Source organism: Ranitomeya variabilis, chromosome 1 (genome assembly GCF_051348905.1).
Source record: "Ranitomeya variabilis isolate aRanVar5 chromosome 1, aRanVar5.hap1, whole genome shotgun sequence".
In the NCBI taxonomy this organism is placed as follows: domain Eukaryota; kingdom Metazoa; phylum Chordata; class Amphibia; order Anura; family Dendrobatidae; genus Ranitomeya; species Ranitomeya variabilis.
The window spans coordinates 959,896,506-959,924,085 of NC_135232.1; the positions used below are offsets into that span (position 1 = coordinate 959,896,506).

The window sequence follows — 27,580 nt, forward strand, 5'->3', positions numbered from 1 at the left end:
GGGATCCTTCTTCTGAGCTTGGTCACTGATGAACCTGGAAAAGGGGGGAAAGGACACATCATGCTGCCTTTTATACCGTGAGCCGTGGTCTGCCCATTTATCCTGCATACCGTGTGGCAACTTGGACACTATTGGATTAACGCCATGAGCAGTATCTAGGTAGCTTAGTCCTGAGAGATGTGGGTCTAATTTTGCCAGTTCAAGATCTGTGCGACCTGCTAAAGGAAATAGAAGTTTTCTATTGTCCTTGTTAGTTATATTTGGGAAGGTTTGCAGTCTTTTAAATAAAGCACATTTTATGGCTTCTGAGCTGCCATAGGTTTGTTCCAGTCTCTCCCAGGCTGCAATAAGACCTGCATCTGAGTAGTCCACATGAACTGCCCTTAGTCTTTATGCGCTCTGCTGATTCAGGACCTAACCAGTTAACAAGCAAATCCAGTTGTTCCTTGCCAGTGAGATTAAGGTCTTGGATCACTGCTTGAAAGGTCGTTTTCCAGGCTCTATAATTCTCGGCACGATCATCAGACTTTGAGAGACTAATGATTATTAACTCCCGGCGAATCATGTATCTGGCGAAGTCAGACATGTCCGATCTCCCAGTCATTGTTGCAGGATGAACTTGTGACATCCGTGGGGGATGTAAGTTCTCTGGCTTATATGACTGTGACAAATCAGGATGAAATGATGCGGCATAAGGGTTAAACTGCGGTTTAGTCTCTATGGGGTCCGCTGGCTGTGGCCTAAATTGTAAGTTAGTGCTGGAAGTTACCTTGTCGGCAGTAGGTGGCGACATCTCTTGGCTTGCGGGCGCATCCATGTTAGAAACTGGAGGTGGTGCTGGTGCAGATGTTAAATGTCTTAGCACGTAGTCAGAAGTGCGATCAGCTGCATCTTCCATTTTTTCTGGAAAAAGACAGTCCGGATTATCATCTTGTCCCAGTGCTTGTTCAAAGACCTTCAGTTTAGCAAGGGTTGTTGCTCCTTCCTTTTCTGCTTGGAGTATTTTTAATTTCCTTTGAGCTTCTACTTCCACTTCAGCCTCCTTCTTAGCAAAGGAGCTTTTTACTCTAGCTTACTCTGCAGCCGCACAGATCTCCAGTAGCTTGTCGGACAATGTTGACTTCCTGGAGTGAGATGATCTGGAAGACCGAGCTGTGATTTTGGTCGATGTTGTGCGATGTGACCTAACCTCTTGGAGGTGAGCGATTTGGAGTTCTGCTTTATCCTGGGCATCTCGTACTAATGAGGTCTTTTCTTGGAGAAGAGTTTCCCTTTCAGTTAGTTCTGCTGGGGCATCTTCCATGTCACAGTTACTCAGGAATGTGATGTACTTTGCAGACAGTCTCTGGTAGCGATCATAGGCGGCAGATAAACTTTTCAATGTGGCGGTTAAAACTGCGGCGTCATTGTGATAGCGTGGAAGAGCTACTAAATAGTGATCAACTCTGCCCCATAAATGTTCTAGGTTATCATGGAACTCGTCTCTAGTAGTCTCAAAGTTCTATCTGGCCTTTTGTGTTGGCTTGGTTACACGTCTGGGTCGTACGTCCTGCTCTGCAGTAAGTGTGGACTCTGCTCCTGCAGCATCTATGGTATCAGGAACCTGATGTGCTACACTTGCAGATGGGTCCACGGTGCTTTTTGTGGACATGTTTTAGCTAAGATGGCGGACGGTTAAGACTTACTAGCAGACAATGCATATGCACACAGACACTGTAGACTAGGTCGCTTGTTACTATTCTGCCACCGATATATGTGGATGATGTATGTGAGGGATGTGATCACGAATCGCTATATAAACAATGGCTGGTAGCGTTACTCGCTAACTGTGCTCCTAGTCCTTATCAGCTGCATGTGGTGATCCGGAAGGATGATGCAGTGATAAATTCAACAGGTTTTCTTTACAGTACCTTGGTGAGATGAGGTGAGAGTGAGGACTGTAGGTTAGAGCTGTTACAGAATCACCAGATAAAGATAATAGAAGCTCCAGGTTAGAGGTAACAAGAGAATCCTTCTCCAGCTCTGCAGCACATGTGTATTCCAAGATGGCACGGAGTACAAAAATAGGAAGAGAAGGAAAAAGATAGGAGGAGCTATGACAGAAAGGTATTGTGGGAAAGTACCATAACAAAATACTACAGTGTAATACAGCAACGGCCAGTAGATGGCAGCAAAGTATAACAAATACAATAAATGATAGAACTGGGTATATTAGCGTTACATAAATGTCCATGTATGACTGAAAGTCTATCAGAATAAACTGAACAGCACAGCTGTGTTTTTTTGCCGCCATGCATATCGCCTTTTTGTATGACCAAACAACTCAATCTGGGTTTCATCAGTCCACAGGACCTTCTTCCAAAAAGAAATTGGCTTCTCCAAATGTGCTTTTGCATACCTCAGCCGACTCGGTTTGTGGCGTGCTTGCAGAAACGGATTCTTTCGCATCACTCTCCCATACAGCTTCTCCTTGTGCAAAGTGTGTTGTATAGTTGACCGATGCACAGTGACACCATCTGCAGCAAGTTGATGCTGCATCTCTCTGGAGGTGGTCTGAGGATTGTCCTTGACTGATCTCACCATTCTTCTTCTCTGCCTTTCTGATGTTTTTCTTGGCCTGCCACTTCTGGCCTTAACAAGAACTGTACCTGTGTTCTTCCATTTCCTTACTATGTACTATGTTCCTCACAGTGGAAATTGACAGGTTAAATCTCTGAGACAGCTTTTTGTATCCTTCCCCTGAACAACTATGTTGAATAATCTTTGTTTTCAGATCATTTGACAGTTGTTTTGAGGAGCCCATGATGCCACTCTTCAGAGGAGATTCAAACAGGAGAACAACTTGCAAGTGGCCACTTTAAGTAGCTTTTCTCATGATTGCATACACCTGGCTATGAAGTTCAAAGCTCAATGAGGTTACAAAAACAAAAAAGTGCTTTAGTAAGTCAGTAAAAAGTAGGTAGGAGTATATAAAACAAGAAAATAAGGGTGCCCATACTTATGCACCTGTCAAATTTTGTTTGAATGCAGATTGCACATTTTCTGTTAGTACAATAAACCTCATTTCAAGGCAGAAACATTACTGTGTCCAACAGTTATTAGATATATGAAACTGAAATAGCTGTTGCAAAAAAAACAGTTTTTAAAAAATATTAAGCTTAAGATTAATAGGGGTGCCCAAACTTTTTCATATAACTGTATGCTTATATTTTTCTCACTTCCTTTCATCCAAATTAGACTATTTAGTGTTGAAGCATCAAACACAAATCGGATTAAAAAAATCCCCCTACAATTAATAACCAGCAAATGCTATGCAGACAGCTGTGGACTAATATTAATAGCCTAGGAAGGGGCCATGGATACTGCCTGTTCTGTCCTCACTAAATGAGACAGGCCCAAGTAGCTATCCAGTCAGCTAAACCGCTATACCGGGGTCCAATAAGGAGACTGTGGTTGAGTCTGTGCTTTATTAAACATAGTGGTATATTGATGCGGTGAAACTGTGAACAATGATATACATAGAATCAGTGCATGGTAGGGAACAAATACATACTACACATGATAAACGTTATGCATTACATTTAGAAGGCTAGTAACTGAACTAGGAGTGTAACTGGTTAAGCTAGGCTAATATAGAGCAGAAATATCTACAGAGAGCATAAAGACATACCGGCAATGCAATCTCAAGGGGGATGAAGTGTAAGCTTCTTTCCTGGAAGGCAAACTGGAAGTGAAATGATAATGGAGGGAAATGTAGGCTGAGCTACCATAATGCATTGCAAAGGAGGAGGAGAATCAGACATAAAAAATACATAACAGAAAAATACAACTGTCAACATGACTCTGACCGCTAGAGGGAGCCAAAGCACTACAAATAAAGGTATGAATATATCAAGTCCTGTATACTGGCTGAGAAACTGCAAATTATGCAAACAGATAATTGGAGGTAACAAATTAGATGGCGGAGACAGAACACTCCCCGTCTGACATCAACGGATGTCACTACTCCTTTCTTCCGAAGGCAACAATAGGACCAGTTCAGATACCGGTCTGGAAAATGTCTTAGGTTCATTCCCTTTGGTCATCCTTAGTTCAACTTTGCGGACGTTGCCGTCCTTGCTCGGGAATGTTGCGGTAACTAGACCAAGTGGCCACTGGTTCCGGTGAATTTGACAGTCTTTCACAAGAACAAGGTCACCTACGTTAAGATTAGGTTTAGTAGATTGCCACTTCGTACGTGGCTGCAGGGTAGACAAATATTGTTTGCGCCACCTGTCCCAGAAAGTATTTGCAAGACTTTGTACCTGTCTCCATTGGCGCTTGTAGAGGTCCTTAGCGTCGAATCCTCCTGGAGGGGCACTGGACAGTCCCGTTTTCTGGGTAAGTAGAGTAGCTGGAGTCAATAACAAGGGCTCCTCAGGGTCGTTAGGAACTGGAACCAAGGGTCTGTAATGCCACTGCTTTGGATGAACTGATCTCCTGATAACATAAACGTAGAATCGCCTGGTTTCGTTGTGGATATATCCCAGGACTACTTTGCTGTCTGAGTAGAACTTGGCCTGTGTCAGGTCGATATCCATTTCGGATGTGATGAACTCTGCTAACTCAACGGCTAAGACTGCGGCACAAAGCTCTAACCTGGGTATAGTGTGCTCTGGTTGTGGTGCGAAACCAATGTGGCACTGACATTTGGAGTCTACAGTTTTGAGGTAGGCAACAGCGGCAATTGCTTTGACGGAAGCATCTGCAAATACGTACAGTCTTTGGCTCTGTATCTCAGTAGATTGCACAGGGGCGTATGGTCTTGGCACATTCAGGTTGGAGAGTGCCGCTAACGAGTTCTTCCACTCTTCCCACTGGATCCTCTTATCAGGTGGCAGAGGTGCATCCCAGTCATATGTTTCCCTAGTTAAGTCTCTTAGTAGGGCCTTGCCTTGTATAGTAACAGGAGCTGCGAAACCCAAGGGATCGTACAGACTGTTGATGGTAGACAGGACGCCTCTACGTGTGAAAGGCCTTTCTTCCTGGTTGACCTGAAAGGTGAAAGTGTCTGACTGTAGATTCCAGAGAAGCCCAAGGCTGCGTTGCATTGGTGCGGGGTCTGACCCCAGGTCCAGGTCTCTGAGACCATTACATAGGTCCTGAGAAGGGAATGCTTCCATGAGTTCTTGGCTGTTTGAGGCTATTTTATGAAGCCTAAGGTTCGAGCAGGCAAGCATGTCCTGGGCTCTCCTGAGAAGACTGATGGCAGTCTCATTTGAAGGCATGGCTTTTAGACAGTCGTCGACATAAAAGTCCTTTTCTATGAATCGTCTGACATCTGCTCCGTATTCTGCTTCTCCTTCCTGAGCTGACCTTTTGAGTCCGTAAATGGCGACGGCAGGGGAAGGACTGTTGCCGAAGATGTGCACTCTCTTGCGATACTCTGTGACTTCTTTAGTAGGATCATTGTCTCTGTACCAGAAGAATCTTAGGAAGTTCCTGTCTCTCTCTCTCACAAGGAAACAATGGAACATTTGCTGGATGTCAGCGATGAAGGCAATGGAATCCTTACGGAAGCGCATAAGTACTCCCAGCAGTTTGTTATTGAGGTCTGGTCCTGTCAGTAGAACGTCATTCAGGGAGACATCATTGAATTTGGCACTGGAATCGAACCCGACTCTGATCTGGCCTGGTTTCTTAGGGTGGTATACTCCGAACATGGGTAGGAACCAGCATTCTTCAGAGTCTTTGAGAGTGGGAGCTAGTTCTGCGTGACAGTTTTCAAAAATCTTTGACATGAAGGAGAAAAAGTGATCTTTCATCTCTGGTTTCTTTTGCAGATTACGTTTGAGAGAGGAGAAACGTTGTAATGCCTGATTTCTGTTGTTCTGTAGACGTAGTCTGTGGGTTTTGAAGGGAAGAGGTGCGACCCAGCTGTTGGTCTCATCTTTAACGAGTCCCTTGTCCATTACCTCCAAGAACAACTTGTCCTCTACCGACATTGCCACTTGGTTGTCCTGCTTAGTTCTCTGGAAGACTGTGCACCCTAACTGATCCTCATAGCTTCCCGACACTATACTGCTGTCGTGAGTAAAGTCTATTAAATGGTTGGGCAGTTGGATGCTGTGTGGCAGTTCCCTGACATGGAACTCATTGATACAAGGTTGAAACAGAGATGGTCGTCCTTTCTCCAATGTATTTGTCAGCATGCTTGTCACAGAAGATGGGGCGTGCATGCGTCCCAAGCATACGTTGCCAATTATGACCCATCCTAGGTCTAGCTTTTGGGCATAGGGAGCATTGTGGAGTCCATTGATATGACGTCTCACTTTATGAACCTGCAGGATATCTCTCCCCAACAGCAGAATTATCTGGGCCTGATGGTCGAGTTCCGGTATAAGGTGTGCTATTCGCTTTAAGTGAGCGTGATGGATTGCTACATCTGGCGTAGGGATTTCAGATCTGTTGTCTGGGATCTGGTTACATTCAATGATCGTAGGTAGTGGTAGGCAGAATTGTCCGTCTAATGACTCGATTTGGTAGTCTCTAGCTTTCCTGCCTGCTGTTGTCACAGTACCTGCACACGTCTTTAATGAGTAGGGAGTGCTTGGCCCTTTGATGTTGAATAGGTCAAAGAATGTTGATCTTGCCAAGGATCGATTACTTTGATCATCCAAGATGGCATACAGTCTTACAGCCTGGTCTCTATGGCCTTTTGGGTATACTCTGACAAGGCATATTTTTGAACAGGACCTACTGTCTATTGTCCCTTTGCAGACCTCGGTACATTGTGAAGTGATCTCTGGCGTAGCTGTATCAGTGTTCCTTTCCTCCCCGCCATGCTCACTGTCAGCTGGCGTGTTTTGTGCACTCCATGGAGCTGGGCCTGGGTGTAGAGCAGTGTTATGGTCTGTGGTGCCACATTCTGTGCATTTTACACTGACCTTGCAGTCCTTGGCGAGATGAGTTGTGGACGAGCAGCACTTGTAGCAGATACCGTTCTCTTTCAGGAAGCTTCTGCGGTCTGGCATAGATTTTCCTCTGAAGGCTCTGCATTTCAGGAGAGGATGAGGCTTCTGATGAAGTGGGCACTGCTTGTCAGGGTCCTGCACCTTTGTCTCTGATTGGGAGCAGCCAGCAGACCTGTAATTAGAACCTGGAGAAGAAACATAAGTCTTGTGTACTGCCACAGATGTTCTGCGTGGATTCGCAGGTGGTGACGGTGTGGCATATGGCATTGCAAAGTCAAAGCTGGGATCGTTTCTAATTCTCGCTTGTTGGTGTATAAAGTCTACAAAAACGGAGAAGGGGGGAAATGGAACACTGTGTTTGTATTTGTACGTGGAACCATGTGTGAGCCACCTCTCCTGTAGATTGTAGGGCAACTTCTGGACTATAGGGTTAACACCTCTGGCTGTGTCGAGAAATGCAAGTCCCTGTAGGTCGTCCTCGTATTTGGCAACTTGGACTTCCTTTAGTAGGTCGCTTAGCTCTCTAAGTTTCTGGAGACCTTTGTTAGAAATTTTAGGAAAGTCATCGATTCTTTTGAACAAGGCTCTTTCTATTACCTCTGCCGAACCGTAACACTCATCCAGCCTCTTCCAGATCTCTTTGAGGCCGGTCTCAGGGCGGTTTATATTAATGTCTCTGATTCTTACTGCGTGTTTGACTGACTCTTCTCCCAGGTATTTGACTAACAGGTCTATCTCTTCCCTGTGTTGTAGCCCTAAGTCTCTAATGACATTTTGGAAGGAAGCTTTCCAAGCTCTGTATCCTTCAGCTTGGTCAGTGAATTTCATGAGCCCCTTGGCAACCAGTTCACGTCGTGTGAAGAACTTGGCAAATTCTGTTGTGAACCGGTTGTCAGCAGAGTAAGCTGGTGATCGGTCGCCCTGATAGTGATGTGAGGTGCGTTCATACCCGTTAGTGTCCTCAGGGTGGCGCCAGCCGGTGTCGTATTGCTTCGGTCTGACGTACGGTGTGTCAGCAGGGTGATCCACGTTGGTTACCTGGTGAGGGGCAAGGTAGTCATTAGCAGAGTTGTTTTGTGTCACGTTTTCGAGTTTGTTTCTGTCCTGGAGCTGAGCCTCGTGATGACTCTCGCTCACTTCGCTGGAGACGTCGTATTCTCGTTTTGGTGCTGGTTCAGGGTTATAGTTTGGATCAGGAAGTTCATTAACATACTGAGATGTGCGTTGTGGTGAGTCTTGTAGTGGAAACTCCAGACTCGACATACTGCTTTGGCTATGCAGCTTGGGACTTTGCGCGGCTTCTAGCGACTCCGCTTCAGCGAGGGCTGCGGCAGCTTCCCTTTTTGCTGCTAAGCTTTCTAAGGCGGCATCCACACGTGCCTTCTCTGTGTCCTTCTCTCCATCATCTATGCGTGCTCTCTCTAAGCGTGACCTTCTCTCTTCATCATCTAGGCGTGTTTTTTCTAATTTAAGTTGCATCTCTTGGTCAGCAAAGCTTGCTCGTATTTTGGCGGCTTCAGCATTTGCGCGGGCAATGGCGACCGCGCTGCTGATGGATGTTGTCTTTGAGGAGACGGAAGTAACAGATCTTGTTCTATGCGATTTGTGAGACATGGTATCTTGGGAAAGTGCTTGGCTGTGCAGAGATTGCTGTAGCTGTATTTAGTCTCTGAGTAGCCGGTGACTTGAATCCCACTAGTTGGATGGCTGCCATTTCACTGTTCTGTCCTCACTAAATGAGACAGGCCCAAGTAGCTATCCAGTCAGCTAAACCGCTATACCGGGGTCCAATAAGGAGACTGTGGTTGAGTCTGTGCTTTATTAAACGTAGTGGTATATTGATGCGGTGAAACTGTGAACAATGATATACATAGAATCAGTGCATGGTAGGGAACAAATACATACTACACATGATAAACGTTATGCATTACATTTAGAAGGCTAGTAACTGAACTAGGAGTGTAACTGGTTAAGCTAGGCTAATATAGAGCAGAAATATCTACAGAGAGCATAAAGACATACCGGCAATGCAATCGCAAGGGGGATGAAGTGTAAGCTTCTTTCCTGGAAGGCAAACTGGAAGTGAAATGATAATGGAGGGAAATGTAGGCTGAGCTACCATAATGCATTGCAAAGGAGGAGGAGAATCAGACATAAAAAATACATAACAGAAAAATACAACTGTCAACATGACTCTGACCGCTAGAGGGAGCCAAAGCACTACAAATAAAGGTATGAATATATCAAGTCCTGTATACTGGCTGAGAAACTGCAAATTATGCAAACAGATAATTGGAGGTAACAAATTAGATGGCGGAGACAGAACACTGCCCCCCAAGGCTAAAAACATAAGCTCTCAGCAGCCCCAGAAAAGGTGCATCTCTAAGGTGCGCCATTTCTTCCATTTGGTCTCTCTTCCCACTTGCCCTGTAGCGGTGGCAAGTGGGGTGATAGTTGGCGGGGTTGATGTCACCTTTATATTGTCAGGTGACATCAAGCCCCGAGTTTAGTAATGCGGAGGCATCAATAAGACACCCCCATTACATTGTGTGAAAACAGACACCCAGAATAAAGTTCTTTAATTGAAAGAATGACAGACTCCTTTAATAAATCTACCTCACCTATTCCACCGACGCCCTTGTCATCTGCAAAAGAGTTAAAAAATGAAAAACTAAATTTCCCACGGCGCTCGCATTGACGTCAGAAAGATTAAGTGAGTTCGTTGGCTGTGAACTCTCAGGACCTGTCTGACTGCACCGTAAGCAGGAGAACTTTCTCACGCTCGCGGTGTTCTCCTACAGGGAATAGGAGTTCACAGGGAGACACTGAGCACACGCTGCTCAGTGTCTCTGCTGGATGATAGTCTGTGTGGTCGCATCATGCAACCATGCAGCCTGCTATCTAGATGTAACAGAGCTGTCGTGGGACAAATGGAATATTGTTGTTTTTTATTTTTAACTCTCTTGCAGATGACAAGGGTGTCTGTATCTGCATAGCCTTTGCTGGTTATTAATTATAGTGGGACCCTATATAATTTCTTTTTTTTTTTTCATCGTTCCCCATTTTAATAGCCAATAAAGGCTAAGTATATACCTTATATACTCGAGTATAAGCTGACCCGAGTATAAGCCGAGACCCCTAATTTTGCCACAAAAAACTGGGAAAACTTAATGACTCAAGTGTAAGCCTAGGGTGGGAAATGCAGCAGATACTAGTAAATTTCAAAAATCAAAATAGCTACCAATAAAAGTAAAATTGAGACATCAGTAGGTTAAGTGTTTTTCAATATCCATATTGAATCACGAGCCCCATAAGATGCTCCATACAAAATACGCCCCATATAATGCTTCATACAAAATACACCCCATATAGTGCTTCATACAGTTCATGATGGGCCCCATATAATGCTCCATGCAAAATACACCCCATATAATGCTCCATAAAGTTTGATGGGCCTCATAAGATGCTCCATACAAAAATATGCCCCATATTATGCTGCACAAAGGTTGATTATGGCCCCATAAGATGCTCCATTGAAACATTTGCCCCATACAGTGCTGTATAAAGGTTGATTATGGCCCCATAAGATGCTCCATAGAAACATTTGCCCCATATAATGCTGCATAACGGTTGATTATGGCCCCATATGATGCTCCATAGAAACATTTGCCCCATATAATGCTGCACAACGGTTGATTATGGCCCCATAAGATACTCCATAGAAACATTTGCCCCATATAATGCTACACAAAGGTTGATTATGGCCCCATAAGATGCGCCATTGAAACATTTGCCCCATATGCTGCTGCTTTGATTTAAAAAAAAAAAAAAGACATACTCACCTCTTGTCCTGAGCAAGTGGGGACATCGGCACTTGCGATATTCACCTGTCCCCGTTCCACCGCCGCTCCGTCTTCCGGGTCTCTGCAGTGACACTGTTCAGGCAGAGGGCGGCGCGCACACTAAACACGTCATCGCGACCTCTGACCTGAACGTCACAGCCAGAGGATGCGGAAGACGGAGCGGCGTGCGGTGGTGGAACGGGGACAGGTGAATATCGCAATGCTCACCCTCCCCGTCATACTCTCCCTCCTGGCGCCGTCTGCACGTCCCTGCTTCTCTGATGCGATGGTCTCTCCAGCGTCGGCAGCTTGTTCCTGTGTTCAGCGGTCACTGGTACCGCTCATTAAAGTAATGAATATGCGCTCCACCCCCATGGGAGTGGAGTCGCGTCCATATTCATTACTTTAATGAGCGGTACCACGTGACCGCTGAACACAGGAAGAGCTGCCGGCTCCGGGAGACCATCGGAGAAGCAGGGACTTCACCGGGAGCAGGTGATTGTGATGTGACAGAGAGACGGACCAGGGGGAGAGGAGAGACAGAGAGGTGGGGCTGACTCGAGTATAAGCCGAGAGGGGCACTTTCAGCCTAAAAAAATGGGCTGAAAATCTCTTCTTATACTTGAGTATATACTGTAGTTGTGAGCTGATATTAATAACATGGGAAGCTCCATTGATATTACCGCTTTCCCAGGCTATTAAACATTGTCCCCCAGCCGTCTGCTTTCTCTCTGCTGGTTGCGAAAAGTACGCTGGAGCCCACGCCATTTTTTTTTCTGAAAGATGATCTTTTATTAATTAAATGTGATTTTTCACTGCGCGGCTTTTCTTCTATGTAATATATACACTGCTCAAAAAAATAAAGGGAACACTTTAACAGAATATAACTCCAAGTAAATCAAACTTCTGTGAAATCAAACTGTCCACTTAGGAAGCAACACTGTTTGTCAATCAATTTCACATGCTGTTGTGCAAATGGAATAGACAACAGATGGAAATTATTGACAATTATCAAGACACACTCAATAAAGGAGTGGTTCTGCAGGTGGGGACCACAGACCACATCTCAGTACCAATGCTTTCTGGCTGATGTTTTGGTCACTTCTGAATTTTGGTTGTTCTTTCGCACTCGTAGTAGCATGAGACGGACTCTACCACCCACACAAGTGGCTCAGGTAGTGAAGTTCATCCAGGATGGCACATCAATGCGAACTGTGGCAAGAAAGTTTGCTGTGTCTGTCTGCGTAGTGTCCAGAGGCTGGAGGCGCTACCAGGAGACAGGCCAGTACACCAGGAGACGTGGAGAGGGCCGTAGGAGGACAACAGGAACGCTACCTCAGCCTTTGTGCAAGGAGGAACAGGAGGAGCACTGCCAGAGCCCTACAAAATGACCTCCAGCAGGCCACAAATGTGCACGTGTCTACACAAACAGTGAGAAACAGAACATCCTCATGGAGTTTGAGTACCCAACGTCCACAGATGGGGGTTGTGCTCACAGCCCAACACCGTGCAAGACGCTTGGCATTTGCCACAGAACACCAGGATTAGCAAATTTGCTACTTGTGCCCTGTGCTGTTCACAGATGAAAGCAGGTTCACACTGAGCACATGTGACAGACGTGACAGTCTGGAGACGCCATGGAAAGCAAACTGCTGCTTGCAACATCCTTCAGCATGACCGGTTTGGCAGTGATTCAGTAATGGTGTGGGGTGTCATTTCTTTGGAGGGCCGCACAGCCCTCCATGTGCTCACCAGAGGTAGCCTGACTGCCATAAAGTACCGAGATGAGATCCTCAGACCCCTTGTGAGACCTTATGCTGGTGCAGTTGGCCCTGGGTTCCTCCTAATGCAGGACAGTGCCAGACCTCATGTGGTGGAGTGCGTCAGCAGTTCCTGCAAGATGAAGGCATTGAAGCTATGAACTGGCCCGCCCGTTCCCCAGACCTGAATCCGATTGAACACATCTGGGACATCATGTCTCGCACCATCCACCAACGTCGCGTTGCACCACAGAGTGTCCAGGAGTTGGCGGATGCTTTAGTCCAGGTCTGGGAGAAGATCCCTCGGGAGACCATCCGCCGCCTCATCAGGAGCATGCCCGGGCATTGTAGGGCGGGCATACAGGCACGTGGAGGCCACACACACTACTGAGCATCATTTCCTTGTCTTGAGGCATTTCCACTGAAGTTGAATCAGCCTGTAACTTCATTTTCCACTTTGATTTTGAGCATCATTCTAACTGTAGACCTCCATGGGATATTAGTTGTGGTTTACATTGATCACTTTTAGGCTTTATTGTTCTCAACACATTCCACTATGTAATGAATAAAGATTCACAACTGGAATATTTCATACAGTGATATCTAGGATGTGGAATTTTAGTGCTCCCTTTATTTTTTTGAGCAGTATGTGTATGTGTGTGTGTATATCTATCTATCTATCTATATATATATATATATATATATATATATATATATATATATATATATATATATATATATATATATATATATATATATAATGTGTGTGCGTGACTGACCTATGTATATATCTATGTATTATTTGTGTATATATCTGCTCTATCTATTTTATTCTAACCTGTCACTCTGTGATTTTACTGTATGCGGCACATGAATTACCGACTTTTCAAAGGACATCACTTTTTTTTTTTTTCTCCTTGCACCCATAGGCTTGCATTGGCAACTCTCAGCTGAGTCTCGGTGTCAGTCGCAGCATGCTGCGATTTTACACACACGCTGAATATGGCTAAGAAAATAAAGGCTGATGTGAGCTACCCCATAAATTAACACTGGGCCGAGTGCTATGTAATGTTTTCTCGCATAGTACTCAGCCGTGTGACGGAGGCCTTAAAGGAAACCTGTCAGCGGGGTTGAAGATCCCCAAATAATGTGATCACCGTAAAGTACTGTACCTTTAATGATGATTACTTTCATACCTTTTTATTAGAAGTACACGTCTCCGTTATTGTGTAAGCCATCAGTGAATTATTATGCAAGTGATCGCACAAGTGCAAGGACTCCCTGGAATAATGACTTTGGCATGAAATGTTGGCTGGGGTAGCAGGTCACAGAGGTGGCGATCACTAGCAGGGGGCCGGTGCCTGGAGGAGAGAGAGGAATAGAGACCAGAGAGCTGTAAATGCAGGTCAAGCCCCTGCTCTTGTGAGATCATTTGCATAAGAAAATGGATTATGAGATAACGGAGACATAATCATTACAGGTACTTTACTGTGATCACTGTTCTTTGGGGTCTAAAAACCTACTGACGGGTTCTATTTAAACAATTTGCTGTGAAATGTGTAAGGACACAGTCTGGAATCATACATATTCTTTAGGATGAATAATAACTAGCATATATTCTTATGATCTTTTTCCTCCCACAGAAAGTGGAAGTCCAGAGTCTCGGGTGAATGCTGTTCATTTTTTAGTTTACAAACTTCCGGAGAAAAATCAAGAAATGTTACAGCTACTCTTTCAACATTTGGCAAAGTAAGTATCGCCTAATCCTCCATTTGTATTAATACTGCTCTTTTTTTTTTTCATGCTAAAGTGCCTTTAACCAACCATGGATTGGCTAGATCTTGGCGCTGGTTAAATAGCCTTGTTTCGATAGACCGACCACAATTACATACTCACACAACAATAGTTGAAAGGAAATATCAGAATTTGAAGATGGTGGCGCAAATTGTCACCGTTATTCCCAGTACCTGCTGCAATACCAACAAAGCTCCACCTAGGTTTGTAAAAGTGAAAAACAACTGTGAATATTTATATACACACAAGGTGTATATGGGTATGCGCTGGTTCGGGTAACGGAACTGATAATGGGAGCTTAAATAAAGCTGTTAAAAAACTGAAAGACCTTTAAAAACAACTTAAAATGACAAGTAATCCTGAGTGAAGGTATAGAATTCAAGTGAGTGCTAATAAAAGCCCGATGTGTTCACTTCAATGAACAGAGAGCGAGATAGACACTTATACAGAGAGATTTCTTCCTATCTCCGTTGCTTGCTGGCAGTCTTAAATCTTGATTCCGTTCAGAAGTTTCTCGGCAAGTGGAGTATAAGATATAGGTGGGTGGCTGCCCCGGCCGGCGGCAAGCCACCATCAAAAGTCTTCCAGGTGGGAACGGGATCCTGCAGAGCGCACAGCTTTTAACAGCTTTATTTAAGCTCCCATTATCAGTTCCGTTACCCGAACCAGAGCATACCCATATACACCTTGTGTGTATATAAATATTCACAATAGTTGAAAGGAACCTGTCACCAAAAAAAAAAAAGCTAGTTACTAGTGTTCTTATATTCCTACAAACAAAACGGAAGTAAATGCCGTAGTGGAAAATTAAAATGTGTTTTTATTAAAAGTAAAAAGGGATGCAATACAAAATAGCTGCTCACACAGTGCATTGCACTCAAGAAAATAAATATTTACCAGTTCAAAAAATTCTTTTATATGCAATCATAGGAATTATTCAGCCCTATCAGACTATCAAAAGTAGAAACGCGCGTCGGGGTCTGCTATCACAGGTCATGTATTGCCTCAATTTTCAGCCTCCCTTTATCTATATCTTTAGTACCCTGCATTAACTGCTAATATTGGCTACTTGCTATATCCTGTCACTGGGCACTTTACTCTAATTTCATGAATTGCATTATTGCACTCTACATTAACCATTAATATTGGCTACTTGCTACATCACCGTCACTTGGCACTTTATTTCAACTTCATGAATTGCATTTACTGCTGGTTTTGGCTAGTTATTATATTCCTGTCACTTGGCACTTTAGTCTAAATTTATGAATTGTTTATTTCTGTATTTTTTCAGCTTAGGCACTATTCATAGGGCATTGTGCTGCTAACTTGTGGTTTGGATTTTATACTGAGCATTATAGCTTTTTTGAGTAATTCTTGTGGCAGTATGTCATTAGGTTGATTGTTATCAAGTATTGTGCAGTATTCTTGTCCTTTTATGGATTTAGGGCAGCCTTTTGTCCTGTCTCTTGGCCTGGGTGAACCACTTCACTATTGAATATAAACTATTTAGCATTTTTTTTCCCAGCCCTGGAGCTAGGCATTGGGTTGTATTAATGTTCTATATACTGTTGATAGTCTGATGGGGCTGAATAATTCCTATGATTGCATATAAAATAATTTTTTGAACTGGTAAATATTTATTTTCTTGAGTGCAATACACTGTGTGTGCAGCTATTTTGTATTGTATCCCTTTTTACTTTTAAATGTATTGTACGTATATGTTTAATAAAAACACATTTTAATTTTCTACTACAGCATTTACTTCCGTTTTCTTTTTAGGAATAATATAATTGGAAGTGCCTCTTATTAGGCCAGAATAATTTTTGGTTTACTAGTGTTATTAACCTGCCCGATGCCCGCACTTAGCGAAACGCTGCGGAGAGAAAATTAACTTTATTCACCCCAGCTTCATTCGGGTTTTAGTCTCCGGAGTGGTGTCGGCACAGGTTATCACCTCTTGAGGCTACATAGTGGCGGCTGTAACTGCGCCCCGGCCCTGACTGACAGCTAGCCCTAACGCAGAGCGACTGTCAGTCAGGGTCTGACGGCGCTCTATATACTCAGAATGGTGACTGAACCCGCGCCGCCTCTGTGACTGAAACCTGAACTTTGCAAATACAACATATCTCACAAAACTGAAAACAAATGGACCCCCAAAATATAACTTTTAGTAGAAAGTTAAAAAAAAACCTTGCAGGTTTATGTTGACAAGATATATGCAAAACAATACCAAATGTGAGGAAAAGATTATTAGGGTCTCACACCAAGGGAATAATAAAGATCACAATATGTGTGGGCTAGTCTGCCCTAGAATTTCCTACACATTGTCAGCATTGTGGTTATTGATCGAAGTAACCTATTTTGGTGATACTGTGTTGTCTCATCATGAACTATATTGGCTGTTCTTACACATAACTGGGTTGTCATATGGTGGTTTTGTTTTTACTACATATTGTGTTAAGTGTACACCAGGGTCATTAGGGCCAGCCGCCAATGAGTGGGGGCACCATACCCCAGAAACTAAGGGTGCCCACCTCCACTGGTAGGTAGGTTGTTCTTGAGGAATGCTAGGGCAGACTAGCCCACACATACTGTCATCTTTATTGTTCCCTTGGTGTGAGACCTTAATATTCTTTTCTTCACATTTGGGATTGTTTTTCATAGATCTCATTAACATTAACCTGTGAGGTTTTTTAACTTAGTGGTCGTTTTGTTTTCGGCTTTGTTCTTGATTGGAACCTCACCTTTATAGATTTTTCTTTGGTCTAAAATACAATACATCTGCAGTTTTATACCGTTGTTTGTGGAGGCCGGTTCCCTTTAACAGTTCTGTGAGCATATACGGTAATACCTTTCTTCTCGGCAGCACATATCCTGTTTACTCAGGATGAAGTGATGCTAAGAACGATGACTTTTAAGAAAGCTTCTAAATGATTTCACCTGATGAACGAGCGTTTTGCTTGTTTGGTGGATGATTGGCTGCTTGATTACATTGCCTAGTTATCAGATATTTGCGCGTTCCTAAGACGCTCGTGGCCTCTTATCGGCCCGTGTAAATGCACCATTAATAACACTATGGGGCAGATTAACCTTGTGTAAATGTTAGACAGAGGAAACTTGACTAGACGATGTTAAAATTCACCAAAGTTATCACATTTCGTGTTTTAAATAAAGCTGCTTTGTTCTTGATATTTTCTGCTATTTGGTTTTGGCAACATGTTATTGATACAGTCTTGTGTGGATTACACGCACCAAAAAGTCATTGTGGAAACTTAACCTAAAAGTGCCGAGAAAGATACAAAAGTGTCTAAAACTATTATTTGTGGCTGCTAAGTCTCCCGCTGTGCAGGCAAAGGCAAGTGCTTTCTACGACCAATATCAAAGCATTATAATGTCTTTATCTGTCAGCCCACATCTGTGAATTCAAAACTGTACTTGTGGCATTTGATAACTCTGCGATAGGATAATTCACTCTGACCTGTACGGTACAGGAAAAAAGTGAATATTAATGCATATCTTTACATAATGTGAACACAAATGGCTCTTATTTTAGGTCTTTTAGCCATGTGGCCTCTTTTATCATAAGCATTTTGAAATGGGGTTTACGTACAGATGTAGAAGATTTTTTTTCTATTTAACTTGGTGTAATAAGGTTAGTGCTGGTCAGTGCTGCTGCCAATGTCAGATCTTTGGGGCCGCGGTGGAGACTGTGAACGGGGACAAGCCCCTCTACGGCTCCCAGACACATTAGATGAATGTCGGCTGACGCCAAGGGGACCAGCCAACTGTCTGTGTATGGGGCCTCCCCTCACAACAGAGGTCAGAGAAGAGAAGGATTCGGCTGTTGAGGTTTCAATGAATGATCCTGTTGTTTTCAGGGGAGATAAGTCACTGCCTACCACTTTTTCCTTTCTCCCTGTTAAAATCTCATGACCACTCGTCTGCTCACTTGTGTATGGGGAGCTCGGGGAAGATGGATGTCAGCGAAACAAACGTTCGGCCAACAGTTATCACATGTATGATCAGTATTCACATCCAATTGCTAGGAAAAGAGGGAAGACCCTGCAATGGGGACAATTTCCAAGCTGCTTTTTGTTAAAGGTTTTCTGACACCGAAATCCCAATTTTTTTTTTTAGGCTTATCTGTGCTGTATTGTAATATATAACACCCCTATACATTTTGTTTCTGCCTTTCGTTCCTCCAGACTCTCACTTTATTCCCTGCACCCAGTTTGTTTACATGCGGCACAGTACCCATCAATGCCACCTTTAATGAATTTGGATCATACTGTGAATAACGGTGATTGCAACACTGGGGTCGGTAAAAACCGAAATCATGTTTTCTGGGGTCTCAGCTACCGTTAAAAAGCGGCGCTGAGGAGTAAGTACCCTTAACTGCCGCCAATGAAAGGCGTATCGGTCGTTAAGGGATTGAGTGTGGTATCCAGGCAACGGTGCAGAATGGTGACAGCAAGTATATTACAAACTGTCAGCATTCTGCAGCCTAGATAAACACAATATCAAAAAAGCCCGAACAACCCCTTTAATAATATGTAAATATTATTATTATAAATAATGTTAAACCCCTGTAATATGATGATGCACCTTTTACACTATGTATTTTAGTATGAGAAGTTTTACATGTGCTGTATTTATTACATTTTATGATGGGCAATAACTTTCTTGCTGTAAATATTATTGTTTCCAGGTTTACTATTCTCTTTAACCCCTTAACGACCACCTATACGCCTTTTAACGGCGGCAGTTAAGGGTACTTAAACCACAGCGCCGTGGAAAAAGTGTCTAGCGCCTCCCAGAGTCAGATTTTCTCTGCGGTCTCGGTTGCCGGGGTAGCCGAGACCCCAGAGAACATGATTCGGGTCGTTTTTTACCGACCCCAGAGTTGCGATCGCCGGTAATTAACCGTTTACCGGCGGTCGCAAAAAAAAAAAATGATTTGCCATTTAATTTCTCTGTCCTCCGATGTGATCGCACATCAGAGGACAGAGAAATGGGGTCCCCGATCGCCCCCCGATACTCACCCGTCTCCCCTGGTGCTCCCCGTGGTTCCCCATGGGCGCCGCCATCTTCTTCCGGCAAAAAATGGCAGGCGCAGTGCACCCGCTGGCCGGCACCCGACAGATCTTTGGGGTCTCGGCTGCCGGGGGTGTTTTGTGATCGCCGGTAATTAAACGTTAACCGGCGACCGCACATCAGAGGACAGAGAAATAGGGGGATCGGGGACCCTGTTATACTTACCAGTGTCCCTGGGTCCTCCTGCTTCCTCTCCTGGCTGCCGGCTTCTTCGGTAAGAAAATGGCGGGTGCATGTGCAGTGCACCCGCCGTGATCTGCCGGCCGGCAGAGGAAGATTCTTCCTCTTGTTTTATTTTGGTCACTGTGAGATCCTATCACAGTGATCAAAATTAAAAAAAATTATAAATAACCCCCCCTTATCACCCCCTTAGTTAGGAAAAAATAATAAAATAAAAAAGTATGTATTTCTATTTTCTGGTTAGGGTTAGGGTTGGGGCTAAAGTTAGGGTTAGGGTTGGGGCTAAAGTTAGGGTTAGGGATAGGGGTGGGGCTAAAGTTAGGGTTAGTGTTGGGGTTAAGGTTGGCATTAGGATTACGTTTGGGCTCAGTTTTAAGGTTAGGGTTGGGATTAGGGTTAGGGGTGTATTGGGATTAGGGTTAGGTTTGAGATAAGGGGTGTGTTGGGTTTAGGGTTTTGATTAGGTTATGGTTAGGGTTGGGATTAGGGTTAGGGGTGTATTGGGGTTAGGGTTGGAGTTAGAATTTGGGGGTTTCAACTGTTTAGGTACATCAGGGGGTCTCCAAACGAGACAGCCAATTTTGCGCTCAAAAAGTCAAATGGTGTTCCCCCTTCTGAGCTCTGCCGGGCGCCCAAACAGTGGTTTACCCCCACATATGGGGCATCAGCGTACTAAGTACTACTTGGACGACAACTTTTGGGGTCCAGTTTCTCCTGTTACCCTTGCGAAAATGAAAAAAAAAATTGGGGACTAAAAAATCATTTTTGTGGGGAAAAAAAAGATTTTTTATTTTCATGGCTCTGCGTTATAAACTTTACAGAACACTTCAAAGTTCTCACACCCCATCTAGATAAGTTCCTTGGGGGGGTCTAGTTTCCAATGTGGGGCCACTTGTGGGGGGTTTCTACTGTTTAGGTACATCAGGGACTCTGCAAACGCAACATAATGCCCGCAGACCATTCTATCAAAGTCTGCATTCCAAAACGGCGCTCCTTCCCTTCCGAGCTCTGCCATGCGCCCAAACAGTGGTCCCCTCCATTTATGGGGTATCGGCGTACTCAGGATAAATTGCCCAATAAATTTTGTGGTCCAATTTCTCCTGTTACCCTTGTGAAAGTAAAAATTTTGGGGTGAAAATATCATTTTTGTGGAAAAAATTATTTTTTATTTTCATGGCTCTACATTATAAACTTCTGTGAAGCAGTTGGGGGTTCATAGTGCTCACCATACATCTAGATAAGCTATTTGAGGGGTCTAGTTTCCAAAATGGAGTGACTTGTGGGGGGTTTCTACTGTTTAGGTACATGAGGAGCTCTGCAAATGCAACATGACTCCCGCAGACCATTCCATCAAAGTCTGCATTTTAAAACGTCACTACTTCCCTCCCGAGCCCCGATGTGTGCCCAAACAGTGGTCTCTCCCCCTTCACACATGGGGTATCAGTGTACTCAGGACAAATTGTACAACAACTTTTGGGGTCCAATTTCTCCTGTTACCCTTGGGAAAATTAAAAATTGGGGGCTAAAAAATCACTTTTGTGGAAAAAAAAAATATTTTTTACTTTCACGACTCTGCATTATAAACTTCTGTGAAGGACTTGGGGGTTCAAAGTGCTCACCACACATCTAGATAAGTTCCTTGGGGGGTCTAGTTTCCAAAATTGAGTCACTTGTAGGGGGGGGTTCTACTATTTAGGTACATCAGGGGCTCTGCAAACACAGCGTGACGCCCGCAGACCATTCCATCAAAGTCTGCATTTTAAAACGTCACTACTTCCCTTCCGAGCCCTGATGTGTGCCCAAACAGTGGTCCCCTCCCCCACATATGGGGTATCAGCATACTCAGGACAAACAGAACAACAAATTTTGGGGTCCAATTTCTCATGTTACCCTTGAGAAAATAAAAAATTGTGAGCTAAAAAATCATTTTTGAGGGAAAAAAAAGGATTTTTTATTTTCACGGCTCTACGTTATAAATTTCTGTGAAGCATTTGGGGGTTCAAAGTGCTCACCACACATCTAGAGACGTTCCTTAATGGGTCTAGTTTCCAAAATGGGATCACTTGTGGGGGGGGGGGGGGGCTTTGCACTCTTTAGGCACATCAGGGGCTCTCCAAACGCGAAATTGCGTCCGATCTCAATTCCTGCCAATTCTGCATTGAAAAAGTCAAACGAAACTCCTTCTCTTCCAAGCTCTGCCATGCGCCCAAACTGTGGTTTACCCCCACATATGGGGTATCCGTGTACTCAGGACAAATTGCGCAACAACTTTCTTTGACTAATTTCTCCTGTTACCCTTGTGAAAATAAAAATTTGGGGGTGAAAAGACCATTTTTGTATAAAAAAAAAAATGTGATATATTTTTTTTATTTTCACGGCTCTACATTATAAACTTCTGTGAAGCACCTGGGGGTTTAAAGTGCTCACCACACATCTAGAAAGATTCCTTAAAGGGTCTAGTTTCCAAAATGGTGTCACTTGTTGGGGGTTTCTACTGTTTAGGTATATCAGGGGCTCTCCAAACACGACATGGCGTCCGATCTCAATTCCAGCCAATTCTGCATTGAAAAAGTCAAACTGCACTCCTTCTCTTCCAAGCTCTGCGGTGCGCCCAAACATATGTGGTTTGCCCCCACATATGGGGTATCGGCATATTCAGGAGAAACTGCATAACAAATTTTGTGGTTCATTTTCTCTTTTTACACTTGTGAATATAAAAAAAATTGGTTCTGAAGTAAAATGTTTTTAAAAATAACGTTAAATGTTCATTTTTCCTTCCACATTGTTTCAGTTCCTGTGAAGCACGTAAAGGGTTAATAAACTTCTTGAATGTGGTTTTGAGCACCTTGAGGGGTGCAGTTTTTACAATGGTGTCAAGTTTTTTTTGCCTTCCCCTGGATCAACATGTTAGGGCATGTTAGGCTATGGGTTGAACTAGATGGACTAAAGGTACCTTCACACGAAACGACATTATAACGATATCGCTAGCAATCCGTGACGTTGCAGCGTCCTCGCTAGCGATATCGTTTCGTTTGACACGCAGCAGCGATCAGGATCCTGCTGTGATGTCGCTGGTCGCTGAATAAAGTCCAGAACTTTATTTGGTCGTCCGATCGCTGTGTATCGTTGTGTTTGAAAGCAAAAGCAACGATACCAGCGATATTTTACACTGGTAACCAGGGTAAACATCGGGTTACTAAGCGCAGGGCCGCGCTTAGTTACCCGATGTTTACCCTGGTTACTAGCGTAAAATGTAAAAAAAACAAACAGCACATACTCACATTGCGTCCCCTGCTGTCTGCTTCCTCCTCTGACTCAGCGCCGCAAAGTGAAAGTGAAAGCAGCACAGCGGTGACGTCACCGCTCTGCTCTCACTGTACGGCGCTCAGTCAGTCAGGAAGTGGACGCAGGGGGACGTGAATGTAAGTATGTGCTGTTTGTTTTTTTTAGATTTTACGCTGGTAACCAGGGTAAACATCGGGTTACTAAGCGCGGCCCTGCGCTTAGTTACCCGATGTTTACCCTGGTTACCAGGGGACCTCGGCATAGTTGATCGCTGGAGAGCGGTCTGTGTGACAGCTCTCCAGCGACCAAACAGCGACGCTGCAGCGATCGACATCGTTGTCGCTATCGCTGCAGCGTCGCTTCGTGTGAAGGTACCTTTACAGTCTTCCTTCAACCTTAATAACTATGTAACTATGTAAGTTTGGGTATTTTCTGTCATGTACACCCCTCAAACTGACTTTAAATGTGAGATGATTCCTAAAAAAAATGGTTTTGTAAATTTTGTTGTAAAAATGAGAAATCGCTGGTCAAATTTAACCCTTATAACTTCCTAACAAAAATAAAATTGTTTCCAAAATTGTGCTGATGTAAAGTAGACATGTGGGAAATGTCATTTATTAACTTTTGTGTGACATATCTCTGATTTAAAGGCATAAAAATTCAAAGTTTGAAAATTGCAAAATTTTAAAAATTTTCGCCATATTTCCGTTTTTTAAAAAAAAAGCCCAAGTAATATCGAAGAAATGTTACCACTAACATGAAGTAAAATATGTCACGAAAAAACAATCTCTCAGAATCAGCGGGATCCATTAAAGCGTTGGAGAGTTATAGCCTCATAAAGTGACAGTGGTCAGAATTGTAAAAATTGGCTCTGTCACTAAGGGGTTAAGAAGTAAGTGGTGTCACAGTAGTGTAGGATATTTAAGAATTCATGAAACTAGAAGTATCGCCCAATCGTCTGTGAATCTAGTCCCAAAAATATAGACACAACTCTTTTTTTTTTTTGTATCATTTTTTTTGTTTTGGACTTTCTCCAGTGTTTCTAAAAATGCCAAAAAGAATTTGATGACGGTAGCGAATTTGGGAGTGGTGTTCGGTCCAACACTGATGAGGCCTCAAGAAGAAACGGTAGCTGCCATCATGGACCTGAAGTTTCAGAACATTGTTGTTGAAATACTCATTGAAAACCATGAAAAGGTACGGTGGTTTAAAATGTGACTCGAGTAGAAATGTTAAGCTTAATCTTAAAGTGTTAATATAAAGAGGTGAGTAAGGCAGGTGGTGTTCCGTATACTAAGACACATGCCAGGTTGTGTTCACAATGAGCAGGTATCATGCCGCACTGGGAGATGTAGGCTAGGTTCGGCAAGAGACTATTCTTCTGCCTATGGTCCCGGACCAGAGCTTCTAACTATATTTTCTTTAAAGATGTGGTCACTTCTTGATCACTTCTACTGAACCCAGGATGTTGTAAGGGGACGATGGTGACCGTACCTGGGGTAATTGACGCATCACTGCCCCCGATGACATCCTGTTTCAGGAGGGTTGACTGTTGTGGAGAATTGAGTGCAGCCCAAGCCTTCCGTGACGTCCTGTTTGAGACTATTCTCAAACAAAATGTCACAGGAAGGAAAATTAAAAAATCACAAGTAGGAAAAATAGCAGGATAATGAGAAGTGTAAAGAATGTAACAATAAAGCTAATAACCAAAGTTGTTAGGGATTAAAATAGATATTTATAAAGGGCTTTATAGGTAATAGACCACTACTTTAAAGGGTCTGTTTGGTCTTCAGATAAAAGTTTACAGTCACATAAAAGATGTTCTCGTATTACTGACAGCAGATAGTCACATGACTGCAAGTATGGGATTTGCATACTTCCACTCACATTCTGACTAGACATGGTTGACTTTGCTCAATTCACTGGTATTGATCGAGACCAAGCACAACAAGTCTGAATGTGACTGTATGCAAATCACATACTTTCAGTTATGTGACCTGCCACTCTCACTGACAATACCAGAGAATCTTGATGATATGTGGTTCACATGACAGTGACTGCAGACTTTTATCAGTTGACCAGACTACGCCTTTTAAAGGGCTGTCCAGTGCTTTTCATATTTATGGCCTATCCTTAGGATAGGTCGTCAGTATGAGATCGTTGGGGCTGCAGTTGCGATTCTGCACAGCCCAGCTCCAGCATCTATATAGTGGGCGCAGTCGGATATAGCATTTCCACCCCTATTTGAATGAATATGTAGCTGTGCAGTTTCCAGCCTCGGTCACTGTAGAGTTGAAGGAGTTGTGCTTTTCCACTCCGTAACCAATCACGTCTGCATCTGGACACCAAGGATAGGCCATCGATGTAAAGGTTCTCAACAGCCTATTCAAATACTAAGCTTTTGGCACGGGAAGGAGCAAGACATTATTATTCCAACATTATGGTGTTCTGTAGGTTTTAGAGCTTTTGGTTACTGCTGTATGTGCTTATATTGAGTGGTATAGACTGCAGCTTATACACTGGGCACTGCTTCTGGATATGTAGATTTTCTGTACATTTAATAAATGTAAAACTATGCAGCATTCAATTATCGTAATTCAGCACACTGTCAATAATCTGCTTTGTTCTATTTTGACAAGCTTATTGTATTTTTATCCTTAGGACTGTAGTGGAGTAGTTTCTATAGCTGATAAGTTACTTGCCAGAGGTGTACAGCGCACGACAAATTGAAAGTCAAGTGAGGTGACATTGGGATATAAGGGAGGGCTGGGAAACCAACTTCCATTGGTAGAAGAAAAATATTTCATTACTGGCAATGGCCCAGGGCTAACAGACTAGACAAGAGACGTATTGTTATAAGGAAAGTATGGAAAGTAATGCCTAAACTATTTATAAGTCACAGAGAAGTGTGTGTGCAAGAGTATAATTTTTAAGTCTGTATTTTTATATCCGTCCATCTTCATTTGTGTTCATAATGTTAGTAATTGGAAAAACGTTAAACATAAAATTAAAAGCATGTGATTATAATTTTGTATTGGTTTCATAAGGAACCTGTTGCATTGAATATTGCCTGATCTGCCTTCTCTGCAGGCACAGCATATAGATATCACTGTCAGTGACTTGTAGAGCCGCCCACCAGACCCCTAAGCCTATTAAGGGATTTAAAGTGAACCTGTCGTCTGGATATTACAACCCTAACTAATGGCATAGGAGTAGAGTCTTTATACCGTATTAATACCTTATAAAATCCACACCTTGCTAGTAGAATTTTATTTTGACATCTTGGAGAAAATCAGGGTTGAAGCTTTAGTCACAAGTACAGTGGACAGGCTCTGTGCTTCCAGCTCTCCTGCGCCTCTCCCTTCTCCCTACCTGCCCCCGGCCTCTGATGGACAGATCACTCTTGTCTCGGGGACCGGCCTTCCCCATTCAAGATCAAGCAGGACCTTATTTCGCATGCACTTCCCTTCTGAGGAGATAACCCGAATGTGGTGATGCCCCACTACGCAAAGTCTTAGTCCATCAGCGGGTGTGGAAAAGAGTGAGCGGTTGGAGAGCTTCAAATGAAATGCTCCCCCTGCATTTGTGAGTAAAATTTCAATTCTGGATTACTTAAAGATTTAAAAATCTAATTCTACAAGCAAGGTATGGATTTAATAAGGATTAAAGGCTCTCTACTTGCATGCCGTTAGTTAGGGTTGTAATATCCCAATGACGGATTCACTTTAAACAAATTACACGTTATTCCGAATCTCTTCCTACAAAACATCAATTTGCTCCGCTTCTCTTGCTCTGACATGCTGTCCACATTTCTTTTAAATGGATGCACATATAAAATGAAGATGTGTGCCACAAAAAAAAAAAAATCCCTTCAAAATATAATATACTGCCATTTGGTTTTTGCCTATTGATGTCCTACCATTGTTCATTCCATATCACCACTTTCCTGTTAGCTATTATTTCTCACAGGATGGGTCGATAAACCTTTTCAGCAGGTGCCATTATAGATATATATACATATATAATATCTAAAAAATAAATGTGTGTGTGTATATATATATATATATATATATATATATATATATATATATATATATATATATATATATATATACACACACACACACACACACACACACACACACACACACACACACACACACACACACACACACACACACACACACACACACACACACACTACGGTTCACACATTTAGGGTCACCCTGACAATTTTGTGTTTTCCATGTAAACTCATACCTTTATTAATTAAATGAGTTGCCAAATGAATTGAAAATCTAGTCCAGACGTTGACAAGGTTCGAAAAAAAGATTTTTTTTGTTTGAAATAATAATTTTCTCGTTCAAACTTTGCTTTCATCAAAGAATGCTCCCTTTGCAGCAATTACAGCATTACAGACCTCTGGCATTCTAGCAGTTAATTTGCTGAGGTAATCTGGAGAAATTTCACCCCATGCTTCCAGAAGCCCCTACCACAAGTTGGTTTGGCTTGATGGACACTTTTTGCGTACCATACGGTCAAGCTGCTCCCACAACAGCTCAATGGGGTTGAGATCTGTTGACTGTGCTGGCCACTCCACTACAGATAGTATACCAGCTGCCTGCTTCTTCCCTAAATATTTCTTGCATAATTTGGAGGGGGAGCTTTGGTG

General features: G+C 43.2%; 1 protein-coding gene across 2 annotated transcripts in view; it reads left to right on the plus strand.

The window, feature by feature from the left end:
* Positions 1-27,580, plus strand: part of ARHGAP10 (Rho GTPase activating protein 10) — a 348,249-nt gene that overhangs the window by 179,201 nt on the left and 141,468 nt on the right. For both annotated transcript variants that reach the window (XR_013219924.1, XM_077279301.1), the window contains exons 17-18: positions 14,199-14,304; positions 23,946-24,105. Coding sequence is in view for 1 of the 2 variants with exons in the window: in XM_077279301.1 (XP_077135416.1) it covers positions 14,199-14,304; positions 23,946-24,105 (266 nt within the window). In the remaining variant the exon portion in view is untranslated. The remainder of the gene's footprint in view (positions 1-14,198; positions 14,305-23,945; positions 24,106-27,580) is intronic.